General features: G+C 43.3%; 1 protein-coding gene across 1 annotated transcript in view; it reads left to right on the top strand.

Moving 5' to 3' along the window:
- neo (ZP and PAN domain-containing protein neyo) overlaps positions 1-12,659 on the top strand; it is a 72,981-nt gene extending 60,322 nt beyond the window's left edge. Inside the window, exons 5-6 of the mRNA XM_086907120.1 lie at positions 609-1,274; positions 10,462-12,659. Of these exons, the coding sequence (XP_086763246.1) occupies positions 609-1,274; positions 10,462-11,019 (1,224 nt within the window). The 3' untranslated portion in view covers positions 11,020-12,659. The remainder of the gene's footprint in view (positions 1-608; positions 1,275-10,461) is intronic.
- The last annotated feature ends 427 nt before the right edge of the window (positions 12,660-13,086 follow it).

The raw sequence follows: 13,086 nt of genomic DNA, 5'->3' as shown, positions 1-13,086 counted from the left end.
TGTGACGCAACAATTTATTCGAGGCGAATAACGATAAAACAAGGACACATTTGTGAGAATTTAAGTTCTATAAATAGCGGATAATTATAACACTGGTTAGCTATTTTAATAGAAATACGCAAATTGTTATTACTCGGGCGACCCAGATTATCGTATTATCGAGAAGAATTATCGAATTAGCATAACCGATCGATACACGTGCGTATCCACTAGTATCGAATGACAGTTTGTTTACGATATGCAAATTACGCTCCATATTTCATAATGCAAAAGTAAAGGAAGATTTTCCTTTTTTTTCTTCGCCAACGTGCATTTATATACATATAAATACCCAGTTTGTAATCCAGTATATCAATCATTTTGCCTAATAGGCCGAGCCAATAATCGGGAAATTATGCGCGTCGTATACGATACAGCGTTCAGATAAGATTCATTTAATAGAACGATATTTATAACGTTGCGAGAGTAATTTAATCATCCGATTTTTCCGAAGGAAACGAGATCAAATTAAAAAAAAAGAATCTCGCAGAGACGTAAGAATTTCCCAAATCGAGTCGAATAATTATTCACAAGAAGAAGTAACAGCAACAATTATTATACATTTCCAGGAACCTTATCTGGACGTGCCCGAGGGATCTACGTACGAGTTGAGCTCGTGCTATAACGTGACCATCGATTGCCGGGCCGGCGACATGGTGACGAGAATCCAAACGAGCAAATTGTTCTACGGCAAGGTGTACGTGAAGGGGTCGCCGAATTCTTGCGTGCAGGACGTGAAGGGCGCGCTCGAGTTCGAGCTGAAAATGGCGTACGACGATCTCGAGTGCAACATCAGGCAGCAGGGACTGGGCCGCTACCTGAACGACGTCGTGATCCAACACCACGACACCATCGTGACGAGCTCCGATCTCGGCCTGGCCGTCACCTGCCAATACGACCTCACCAACAAAACCGTGTCGAACGAGGTCGATCTCGGCGTGCACGGCGACATAACGCCCGCCCTGTCCGAGGAAGTGATCGTCGACTCGCCCAACGTCGCCATGAAGATCACCGATCGAAGCGGAAACGAGGCGATCCCCTCGGCCGAAGTCGGCGATCCGTTGGCCCTCAAGTTCGAGATACTCGACCCGAACAGCCCGTACGAGATCTTCGTACGCGAGCTGGTCGCCATGGACGGCGTCGACTCGAGCGAGATAGTCTTAATTGACTCGGATGGCTGCCCCACCGATCACGTCATCATGGGTCCCCTCTACAAGTCGGCCACCACCGGCAAGGTAAGTTCCCGGCTAATGGTTATCGTTTATCGCTGCCTTTGCTGCGCCCTTCACTGGAGAGAGATCCTATGCGTGGAATCACTTTCTCCAAAACTGGAGGAGAAGGAAGCCGCGTCTCAGCCATCAAAAACGCGTATAATACGTGCCTAGGATTCCTGGACAGCTAGGGAACTGTCATTACACCGGTCGATCCTGGTAATAATTCCTTCGAGTTTATTCGATGATAAAGGAAGAAAAGGAAGGGGAGGGCGAAGAGCGATTCTAATTTGACGGAGTGATAGAGCTAATAGAGATGCTGGGTCGAGATAATGTCGATATAGGCGACTGTTATGGGAAACGTTTGGGTTCTCTCACTCTGTCGGATGCATGGAGTGGCGGAGCTGGAAGAAACTCGCGAGTCAACAAGTCGGTCCAACCGTGTGCTAATCAATCACTCGGTCGGATTTTACGACGGGAAGCAATTTGCTCGAGCCATAACTGGTCGCAACGTTGTCTTGGCCAGCTTCGTTGATGCGTTGATAGCAGCTTCGGGGGCTCGTTATTATTTTCACCGTGTAAATGCCGGCTGTCGCTTGAAAATTTGGAAGGTAAACAACTCTTCGTCACCGGCCGTGATATATAGGAATATTATCCCTGGGAATTGTGTAAATTCACCTCCCCCTCGTCCAAGTGTTGGATAATTGAATGGTTTCTTTAACGACTTTCTTCTTTTTTTTTTTATATATATATATATATATTTTTCTTTTTCTCGAAATGAAATTTTTCTCATTACGTTCCAAGCGATGAAAATTTATCCATACGTGTATCGTTTCGTAATGCGTACGAGAGATAATGCGAAAGAGAGGGAGGGGAAAAGGGGAAGAAGAAAGAATCAACTTATACTCTATCGTGATCTACTAGCTAGTATCGGGGATGTGACGTAAAGAAGCATTTGATTACTATCAGAAAACAGGGGGCAAAGGCAAGAGAGGAATGAAGTAAATAAAACAGCCTCCCTCGGGTAACCTGGACCGATGTATTTCACTTACCCCTTAATGCAATATCACTTACCCACGTGCCCCAGAGATATTTCCATTTTGATCATCTGTTCGCAAAGGGAGGAGTAAGAAAACGAGAGCTATGAAAATCTTAAATTAAACGTTTCCTTCGTTTTCCCTTCCCTTCGTTATATTAACTCGTATATTCGAGAATATACCGCCTCCATTAAATTCTCCCACGCTGTATTCGGAAAAAAGGGAAAAATTCTATCGAGGAAATTTCCATTTCTATAAAATGATAAAGAGACGATCGATTTCCTTTGTATTTATAAGGAAACGGAAAAAGTAGTCGATATGTTTTCATTGGTAAATACAACGTGGAGACGTTGATCGATGATCGAGGCGGCCACCCACAATCGGATGGATGACACGAGATCGATGTATCAACGATTCGAACGCCGGTGCATCCGTGTGTCGAGGCGTCGAAACACAGCTGAGTCATCAATGAAACGTAATTCCACGGGCAAAGTACACACGCGTCGTTTGACGCGTGCGCGACAAATAACAAAATAATAAATTAATATCATAAACAAGTGTGGAACATCGAGGCACAGAGGATTCCCCCATTTATCCACTTCAAAGGTTCTATAAAATATATTCGAGACTTATCCACCATAAATATTAACGCTTCGTTAAACGTTATTTATCGTTCCCGTCAATTGTCCCCCTCTCCCCTCCCCTCTCCCCGCTATATCTCGCTTCAAAGGGGCGCATTAATCATCGAAACACAGTGTCGTTAAAATTCGGTTTAATGGAATTAGAAAGTCGAACAACGCGGGATGAACTTACGACGCATGAAGACGACGCGCGATTATTAATTACACCGATCAATTACGCGTGGAATTCGCGTGTGATTTTCTCTGGAAATAAGGTAAAGGAAGGTGTAATGAATCCCGCGGTAAATTGCGAATTTCAATTACAGTCATCGACTCCTTGTTATGATTTTATCCTTGGACGGGTGAGCTCTTGTTGTTGAAAATAAAACGTGAAAAGGGTTGATACGCCTTTAATCATCAAGAATGATGATGGCGCATGACTGTCCCAACACGAAGCGAGAGATCTTTCCCGCGGTAATGATCATTCCTTTCGCATCAGGAAGCGTAAAATTAGCTCCCAAGATCGCGTTGACGAAGGAAGGATACAATTTGTTCGACAGATTATTCCAGCCAATGTTGGAACCTAACCATATCGGATAAATTGTAGGATGATATAAAGCGTTTTAGATGATTAGAAATATTAGACACTTTAGATAAATTGAGTAGGATGGTACTTATCTGTACGATAAATCTATTAAAGCTGGATTAAAGCTTGAAACTTTTTTTTTTTCGTTTATCGGCTATCAATATCTGGAAGAGATTTAACATTAACGTAACAATTTGATGTAACGTGTGCGTACTCATTTTTCATCAATTTCTTTTGTTCGTTTAAAAATTAATATTATACAAATAGATTTTTCATCAAGTCTTTCGAAATCCTAACCTCACTTTTCATTAAATTCCCGAATCCTTATGGGACGCGTTTTTACTTTACTCGCTTTCAAGTACCGCTTCGGTGTAATTGAAAATCAATTAAAATACTTGGAGATTATCCCAGCAATAAGAAGCCACCGATTTTAACCACGGTAAATCTCGGCTCGTTAACTCTTTTTCCGATCTCGAGACAAGTTAAAAATAAAGCACCAGGCCAATTTCAATCGCGAAGCCACATCGACGAATAATGACATACGACTATCTTAACGACGTGAAAGATTATTCCACTCCAATAATGATCGTTCCTTCCGTGTATGGCCGCATAAGGAAGCACAAAATTAGCTCCAAGACTGTATTAGCACGCAGCAAGAGTGAAAAAGAGGGGAGGAGGAGGAGGAGGAGGAGGCTGAAACATCATTAATTCTTGCAAATTTTATCGGCGCGAGATCGTCGCCCGAGATAAGGAAACTTCACACGTCGTATGATTTAAGAGGTAGCTGTCATGGTCACGAATGATTTCGAGTTTTCTAGCCACGATATAATTATGCTCCTTAAGTGAACTTCTCGTGTACAAGATCCATCCGCGCGATAAGCTCTTGAACCTTTGGCCATTTTTTCCCAATCGAGTTCCTCATCAACTGGCTGGAATCTAAAGATCGTTACCGATAATATAACAGTATTCCATAGTTAACAACGTTATGCAATCGAAATTTTTCACCGATCGACCCCTGCCTCCCTTAGGGAAGCCATTGTCCATTTAAACCTTGACCCAACCGATTTCTAATCGAATCGGTTGAACGTCCCGATGATCCGTCTGTCGAGGAGTAAAACAAACCGATAATATAACGGTACTCTACGGTTAACGGCGTTATGCAATCGAGATTTCTTATGAAACAACTTCTGCTTCCCTCGGAGAAACTATTATCCGTCTAAATCTTCATCCAGAGATTACAAGAACACGTTTATCATCTTATCTTTAATTTGCATATTACGCGCGATTGATCGGGAAATTAGATCGAAACGAAGAAAGTCGATGATATAACAGTATATATATTCCATGATTAACAATCATCACCTGTTCACCACCTAAGCACTCGACTCGATTTGATTTCCAAGAGCAAATTCATCGAGTTAAATGCGATTAATGCAAATTAAACCGATAACGTAACACCATCCCATAGTCGGCAATGCTTTTCGATCGAAATTTTTCACCAGCCGACCCCTGCCTCCCTCAGGGAAGCTGTTGTCCGCCTAAACCTTGACCCAACCGATTTCTAAGAACACGTCCATCGTCTGGGATCGATCGATACCGCGTATTACGTGCGATTGATGGTTCGTCTCGACAGAGGGGGGGTAAAACAAACGGATCGTTACGACATAGTGGCAGCTGTAGAAAGAAGAATGCGGAGGGGGAGGAGGGAGGGGCATAGAACAAGGGGCATACCGCCTCGTTAACTCGCCGTTCCACATCATTTGCCCGCGCGGGTGGGGGCAATATCGCTTTATTAGAAAGTAATAACAGTCTCCCCCGGTCGAAAGAAAGAGAAAATTTATATCCGTTAATCCAGGAAAGATGCGGCGCATCGAGATATATCACCGAGTCGTGTACACCCTGACACCCAGCCTGGACAGCAGTGAGCGGAGGAGAGAACCCGTTCCATTCTCGTTGCCACGATCTCGTCCAGCCGATTCTACAGATCACGCGAGCTAACCTCATTTCCTCTCACGACTTGTCCAAGTAACGAGGCCTGCTGGATCTACGAATGGCCGCTCGTACGTGCCCCCTCGTACACAGGAAATTACAATTCGTGGAACAAGAATCTGACTATAAGAAGAAGAGCCGCCGAGTAATGGCAGACACCGCCTCGTGGACACCCTTAATCGGTGTACCTTTCAAGTAAACGCGTGTAACGTTTTGAAATGTTAAACGGTGAAAAAAAACAGGAGCATATCGAGTCGTACTCGAGTATCCGAGGTGACGTTTTAATTACTGCAATGTACACGAGATGTGGTTTGAGAATAGATAGATCGAATTAAAAGATTACGTGTAGTACATTTCAAAGGTACAAGCGTAGGTATTTTATCGCGAGCATTTCTTCTTAAATAGAGAACGAAGTAACGGATATACGGAAGATTGATACGAAATTACTAAAGTAAATCGTAGATGTAATAATTCATTCACACAACTGCAAAGGATATTAATATAACGACATATCATTGCAATGTGAATATATCCTTTTATAATTCACAGAGAACGAACGAAATAGCAAAAGACCTAAATTTGTCTTCATCGTTCGATATCAATGTGGCAAATGTTCGTCCTGGACATCTTGCTTGCAAAGAGGGAGAAATAGTAAAAAAGATTGAGCTTAACACACGTCATCATCCTATCGTGCATACGATAATAAATAACAGCCGCGTCACGTTTCCTTTTTAAGATAATCAAATTTGTTGCATTGTTGCGGCGAAGGATTTTAAGAAATCCTTTTTATAAAATGGCGGATGTAACTCGTTCCTAGGGGACCGTTGCGGCCGATTCTCATTGCGCGGAACAAAGAATCGTATATTTATCGTGTATAACTATGGAACTGGGTTTTCCCAGGCTGCAAATGAGTCCGATTTTTTCTTTCTCTCTCTTCCTCTCTTTCCTCTCCCGGCCTTATCGCTGGTAACGTTACTCGTTAATAATTTCCGTTGTTTTTAACTCGAGCACGGGGAATTGAACGAAGGAAAAGGTGGATTAATAACGCATAGAATGGTTGATTAAAACGAAAAAGAAATAGATGGAATCGGGAGGATCGGTGAGAGTCGTCGAGATTAACGCGTGTACGAGGTTCATTATAGAAGCGTGTTACGTTAAAAAGTGGAACAAACGGATGGATTATTTGGTGAGAAGTGTAATTCAACGGGGGAGAGAACGTGTACGAAGGGGAAGGATAGCAAAAATCAACATTAAGAGTTCTTCTTGGACCAGGAATGGCCGCCGGTGAATTTCTCGGAGTGGAGGAATACTCTTTACTCCTTTAAATAAACGTGTTGAATTGAGAGAAAAGAGGGAGGAGACGAAAAAGACGATCCTTCTTACGAAAATAATCCTTCTTTTGGTCGATCCTCCTTTTTCCCTCGCGTACGCTCTGTGAAACGCGGCAAGCACGTGGCAATCTAATTATAAACGTTGAGGAGAAACGGTGAAAAATAAAATTTTAAGATTTCTTTATATTCCCCGTTAAAGAAAATTAACTCTTTCCTTGTCGCGAAAATAATTTAATTTTACATTGTACACAGAGCTCTTCTCAATTTCTCTAAGATAAATTGCGAGGTGGAAATAAGGGAAAAATAAGTTGTATAAAGTTTTCGTCCCAGCATTTTTCCACGAAAATCTTATTATTCGTGTGAAATAAATTATTTTCAAATAATTTCGATTCATTTCGAACGAATAATAAGAAAATAACAAACGAGCAAGTTCTTTACACGAAAAATTTAATTTTGAAGAATAAGTAAAATTTATAAAATATCAAGTTTACACGATATTCTTGTTTTCGCTTGAAAATTAGAAAAACTTGGAGATACTATTTCGCATATATAATCAATGGCAAAAATCGAAGGTATCGTTCGGAAAACAGGATTGCCGATATTTCGCCTTCACTTGTAACCGTCGTGTAATTTTATTAACCTTGGATAGGGAGAAAAACGAGCATGCAAGGAACACTCGGTTGGGCCTGAAAGGGTTGGCAAAAGGATTCGCCCTCATCTAACCAGGAATTTGCCAAAAGTCGGGTTTTCCGGTATGTCTGTCACGTAGCCAAGCCACGGTACGAGAGAGCTCTTCCATTTCACAACCGGTTTGAATGAAATTGGAAGCATTTCTCAGCCGCCACATTCGCTCCTCTGTGTAGACACCGGTATAACCGTACAATATACAAGGTATTCCGTGACATACACACTTTGACCCGTCCGTTTACGAATCGTGGGGGCAAAATTTTTCGAGTTTTATCCAATTTCACGATAGGCCGCCATTCGAGGCCTTCTTCTCCCTGAAATTAGAGATTAGGAAGAGGAAAGGCGAGCTACACTTCCATTAATACGATTTTAAAACTCTTCGAAACTTTGAAACTTACCATTATTACTCTTCGTAATCAACACAGAACACGTAGACCAACGATGTCATTTGATGAAAAATTATCGAGTACTTTTCTCTGCAAATGTGTCGATATTTCATCGTCAATTTTTTTTTTTTTTCAATAAACACCGTCAAAGCAACTCGAATTCCAACGCATAAACACGCTGACGATCTTTCTCGAGCACCGTTCACATTTTTGCTGCTCGTTCAAAAGAAGTGCCACATTTTTTACCATTTTTACCATTCTCCATTGCACTCTATGCTACCCTCTGAGAGATCAAGCCGGAACCGATCCACGCATTCACGACAGTTCACCTGCCGTCCACGTTTCACGCGAGTTCCATCATCGAGGAACGCAAGTGTCGTCGGTATATCCTCGCGCGTGTATATACATATATATATATATATTCCTGTTAAGGCACGGAGAAAGAGCGGATGCCACGGGATACACGGCGCGCGCGTTTCTTTTTCCCGCGTTTCACTGACCTTCGTTCCCTCCCTTGACACGGAGTTAATAAAGTTCCGCTCGTTCGCTTCGAGCCAAAGGACGCGAAAGAAAGAAGAAGGCGCTTTAAATGAAGCTGTACGCGGGATGAAGCATATTTTAATGTCTTACTTCGCCTGCCTCCCCCCCCTTCTGGCCACCACCCCGATAATGTACGTGCCCGGTGTGCAAATACGGATGAACGCGCCACCATTGGAAAACCAGTTCCGATGTGGTGGCGCGCGTGCCGCTTTAAAGGTTGGAGACCGAGGAGGAGATTGGAGGTGTCCGTTTGGAGGTCGGTGGCCATTTCGACGGGAATTAATTCCCCTCCGTGGCATAGGTTAATCCCTTGTAATTGGAATATTTTTGCATCTCGGGGGGAGGGATTGTAATTGATGATAATTCCTTTGAGAGGCGAGAGGCAATAAAGAGAGGGAGAGAGAGAGAGAGAGAGAGTTATGAAATGGAGAGTGTCTGATATGGTAGTTGGTTTGGTGGTTTGGAGGACATTTCGAGATTTTCTTTCTTTTCTTCGTTTCTATGCTCGTTTCATTAGTCGCTTGAATTCTCGTAGTTTTAACATCTTTTGTAAAGTAATAATTTTTGCGAGAAGTTTCAACCGGTTTGGGAAATATAATTGATAATTAAATTGCGCGTAGAATAATCGTTCGTGCTTTCATCCAAGCTTCCGGAATTTTAAACGTGCGTACGTGGATGTGCGTACGAAATTAGAATCACGAGGTATCGAAAAATATGGGAAACTGTTATACGAGGGAGCATCGTATCCTGTGTAATTTATTTGTTGGAGAATCCTTTAATCAAAGTGCGAGGGAAAATGTAAATAATTATAATGGACAGGCTCGTATTATCGAAGCTGCACGAGGGGATGGAAAGAGAAGCAATAGTTAAAGGAGAAAAGGAAAAACCGAAATGACCAAGTGTTATTTATTCGAAATACTTCGCTATGAGAAAAAGCGACAAAACAGCGTTTACCAAAGCTGTTTCTCATGCCATAATTCTGTGTAATTGCTGTTATACGAGTTTACTTAATAAAGAATAAGAAGAAAAAAAGGGGGAGAGAGAGAGAGAGAGAAAAAGAAAGAAAAGAGGCGAGGGGGAAAAAAATTAGAGTGCAGCTGTTGTAAGACGCGAGAACCAGTTTCAAGCGATCTTCTATTACGCATATTGCATGCGACGAGCAAACGTTCCACGTGTTATACGATACTATTTGCGTTCTGTAACGCTCTGCGGCTTTTTTTATCAACACGCGAGCCGTTGGATCGAAGGCAATTTCATAGAATGCCACGTAATTTACGGGACACTTTGTCCAGAGACGCATCGAGGATAAATTGTTTTACGTTTCATTCGAGGATACTTGATTGAATATCGATCGAGAAAGAAGAGGCGTACGAAATTTTATCCTTTTGCGAAGATTTTAGTATAAATAGGAAAATTGTGTCTTCTTAAAAACGATAGCATCTTTCGTATTTAATTGAAAATCAAGTGACACGAGATTTAAATACATACAGATAGAGAACAAGCAATGAAGTAATAAGACTGATGACTAATCGGTCTAACAGCAGCCAATTCGTTTTTACGAATAATAAATCAAAATATGGGAAAATCTTTGTTGCTACCAAAAAAGTTATATGACACAGCTGTTGACGTATTATCTTAATGATGAATAACGGCACAAAAATTCCTCTCTGTGACTTGCAAATCTTCCGGAAGTAAAGAATTTTTTCCTCCTTTGATTGTTTCCACGATTCATAAAATCTTCAACGGTCACGCGTGTATATATATATATATATTTCTCGATCTATTTTGACAGCCGCGAAAATTTTATTCTCCCTTTCTCAAACTCTCCAATACTTCATCATTACTTGAAATTCGTAACTTCGTGTTTCAAATTAAAATTCGAATTTTAACTCTTGTTTGCACTCGTATTTATATTTAAGAAGATTACCAATCAGGGTAACAAGAGAAGAATGTGAAATAACGCGCAAGAATGTATAATAAAAATTCGATCTAGAATAAGAGCAGCCTATAATCAATTCCAATTTCGCTCTTTCAGATTCTGCTCTCGCACTTCGACGCCTTCAAATTCCCCAGCTCCGAGGTGGTGCAGTTCCGCGCGCTGGTCACACCTTGCATGCCCACCTGCGAGCCGGTGCAGTGCGACCAGGAGGAGGCGACCGGGGAGCTCCGCTCCGTGATCTCGTACGGGAAGCGGCGTCGCCGTCGCTCGACCGGCTCCCAGACCCGCGAGGACCTTCTTCTTGTGCAATCGATCCAGATCACGGACAAGTTCGGTTTCGAGCACGACAGCAAGGCGTCGAACGCGAGCTCGGCGAGCAGGGACACCGTGTTCGTGGAGAGCGAGGACGTGTCGTCGGCGATGGGCATGTGCATCAACCTGGGCGAGGCGATCGTGGCCGGCACCGTGTTCCTCGTTGCCCAGATCGCCATCATTGCCGCGTGGACGTTCACCTGGCAGAGACGCCGGCAGATGCTCAAGCATCAAGAGGCGCTCTCGGTCTCGGTCTCCGTGCCGGGGATGCACTCGGTCCCCGGCCGCACCGACAGCCTCTGTAAGTTGTACGACACCGGATATTCAGCGCGCCGTTTCTGAGCACCGTCTCTCAGGCCCTCCTCTTTCTTCCCTCCTGATCTCGAGCGCGTCAACTCCTCGCTTCCTTTCACAGTTTCTTCTCGTGCTCGAAATTTCGAAGGGATCGAACAACATTTTATAAGAATCATCCGCGTGCATCTCTTTCTCTATTCACATGGGGCGAGGGGGATAAGCGATAGATCCTCGGCGCGAGGAAGGCTCCTGGCTCTATAAATTGCTTTAACGGGTTGGATAGTCGTGGCTCGTCGGGACATTTGTTAAAAAAAGGAGGGCAAAATCTCTCGATAACACCTGCAATTTCAATTAACTGACTGGTAAGGAAGAAAAGGAAAAAAGGGGGGAGTGAGGCCAGCCCTCCACGATCGCGGATTAGTTCTTCTCGCGATGATGCATCGTTCGCCAACAGCTCTTTCTTTCACCGCGCCTTCAATTAACCAACACCTGAGCCTGCTAAACACCCGTGAAACGCGTATCATCAGCCGAGATCAAAGCTCCCTCGATTATTATTACCACCAGAAAAAGAACCATTTGTACGAACTTGTTGCAAATCAACTGGCTCGATCGAGTCGAGCTCGAATTAAAACAACGAGTGATCTGATTACATCCTTACATCGAAGGCAATTAGAGCCAGGCTCCTTTATCGATTATCGTCACCCCCCTCGTTCTCATAACTAACTCCTCGTTAATCTCTCTATTTTCTTCTTCCTTACCCTCCACATTCGATTCCCCTCGCGCGAGGAACGAAACGGGAAATAAACCGAAGCGGGACGAGGCGTGGTTCCGTGGAACCGCGTGATGGAGGTCGACGTGTAGTTGCTAGAGTCGGATACGGACTCTAATTAGCATTGGGAATCGAGCATGATTATGCAGATGCTCCGAGTGGGGATATCAACAGGGGAGAGGGTGGAATGGAACGACTGGAAACAGTGGGAGGTGGCGGGAGGGGGTTGCAATGGGCGTCAAGGGGTTGGCGGAAGGTTAATTGCCTCTTGCGGCGTCTCGGGGTTAAGCTAAGCTGCGCGCTGGTGGAGGGAGGGGGTTTAGACGAGAATTCGGGGGCGAGAAGGGTCGTGGAAACGGAGAACTGGCGCTTGGATCGCGTCAAGGTTAGATACCAAGGGATCGTATAACCTAACATCTCTCCTCCCCGACTTAACCTTAGCCAGGTTTCGGCCCTCGGTGGTGGCGTTAGGTTAATTTACATCGCGACACGTGAGCTTATCAATCTGAAACGACTCGCTCTGGTTGCCGCGAGTTCGTGGCTAATCAACGGGATAAAGACTCTTTGAAGTCGTGGATAGAAGTAGACGCGTGGTAAACAGGGTTATTAATATCGCGATGAGAGAGAGAGAGAGAGAGAGAGAGAGGTGAAAGAACTCGAGCAACGATGAAGTAACAGTATGATAGAAAAATATATTGTTGATTAATATTGTCAGGTTGTTGCGGTATACATTTAATAAGAAGTAGAGTTCTTTTGCAAACGTATAAATATACATTGGGTACACCGATAGATAGTTAATAGTCGCGTGGCGCTAGTAGTGTCGCCTCGACATAGCGTTAAGAAAAATTGAAAAGTCAGAATCACTTTGAAAACATAGATTGGTGAGAATCGCGAAAAATACACGAAATCTACATAATGAAAAGAACTTTTGGTAGAATAATCTAAAATATCCACGCTATATTAAACGAATACTTTTTTCCCAAGTTTCCAAATTACGAAATAAACCGCTATCACGGTCGGGGATGAAATGTTTGGAGAGGTGTATTTCGAAATTTTCATAGTTCGAGATTCAAATATATATCCGGAAAGTTATAACTGGATATCAACTTGGAAACATAGATCCAACGCGCAAACGTCGTCGACACAATGCAGAGAGGACACGAAGGGGGGGGGAGATATAACGTTTCGAATCGGTTGCTGTTTAACATAACAAGCCTTACTTGGCAAAACTAAGCGGAAGCTCCCCGCCGCGAAATTTTACGCGAGCCAAAGTGAAACTGCGACCGAGCAATAGATAGATCCATGGTGAGCGATACGTTGGATAAATTTAAATCGGTTAGAGGGCC

The sequence above is a fragment of the Apis florea genome, unplaced genomic scaffold (genome assembly GCF_048593485.1).
Source record: "Apis florea isolate Af1SG1 unplaced genomic scaffold, ASM4859348v1 contig_2748_pilon, whole genome shotgun sequence".
NCBI lineage: Eukaryota > Metazoa > Arthropoda > Insecta > Hymenoptera > Apidae > Apis > Apis florea.
This window is presented reverse-complemented; position numbering and strand designations above follow the sequence as displayed.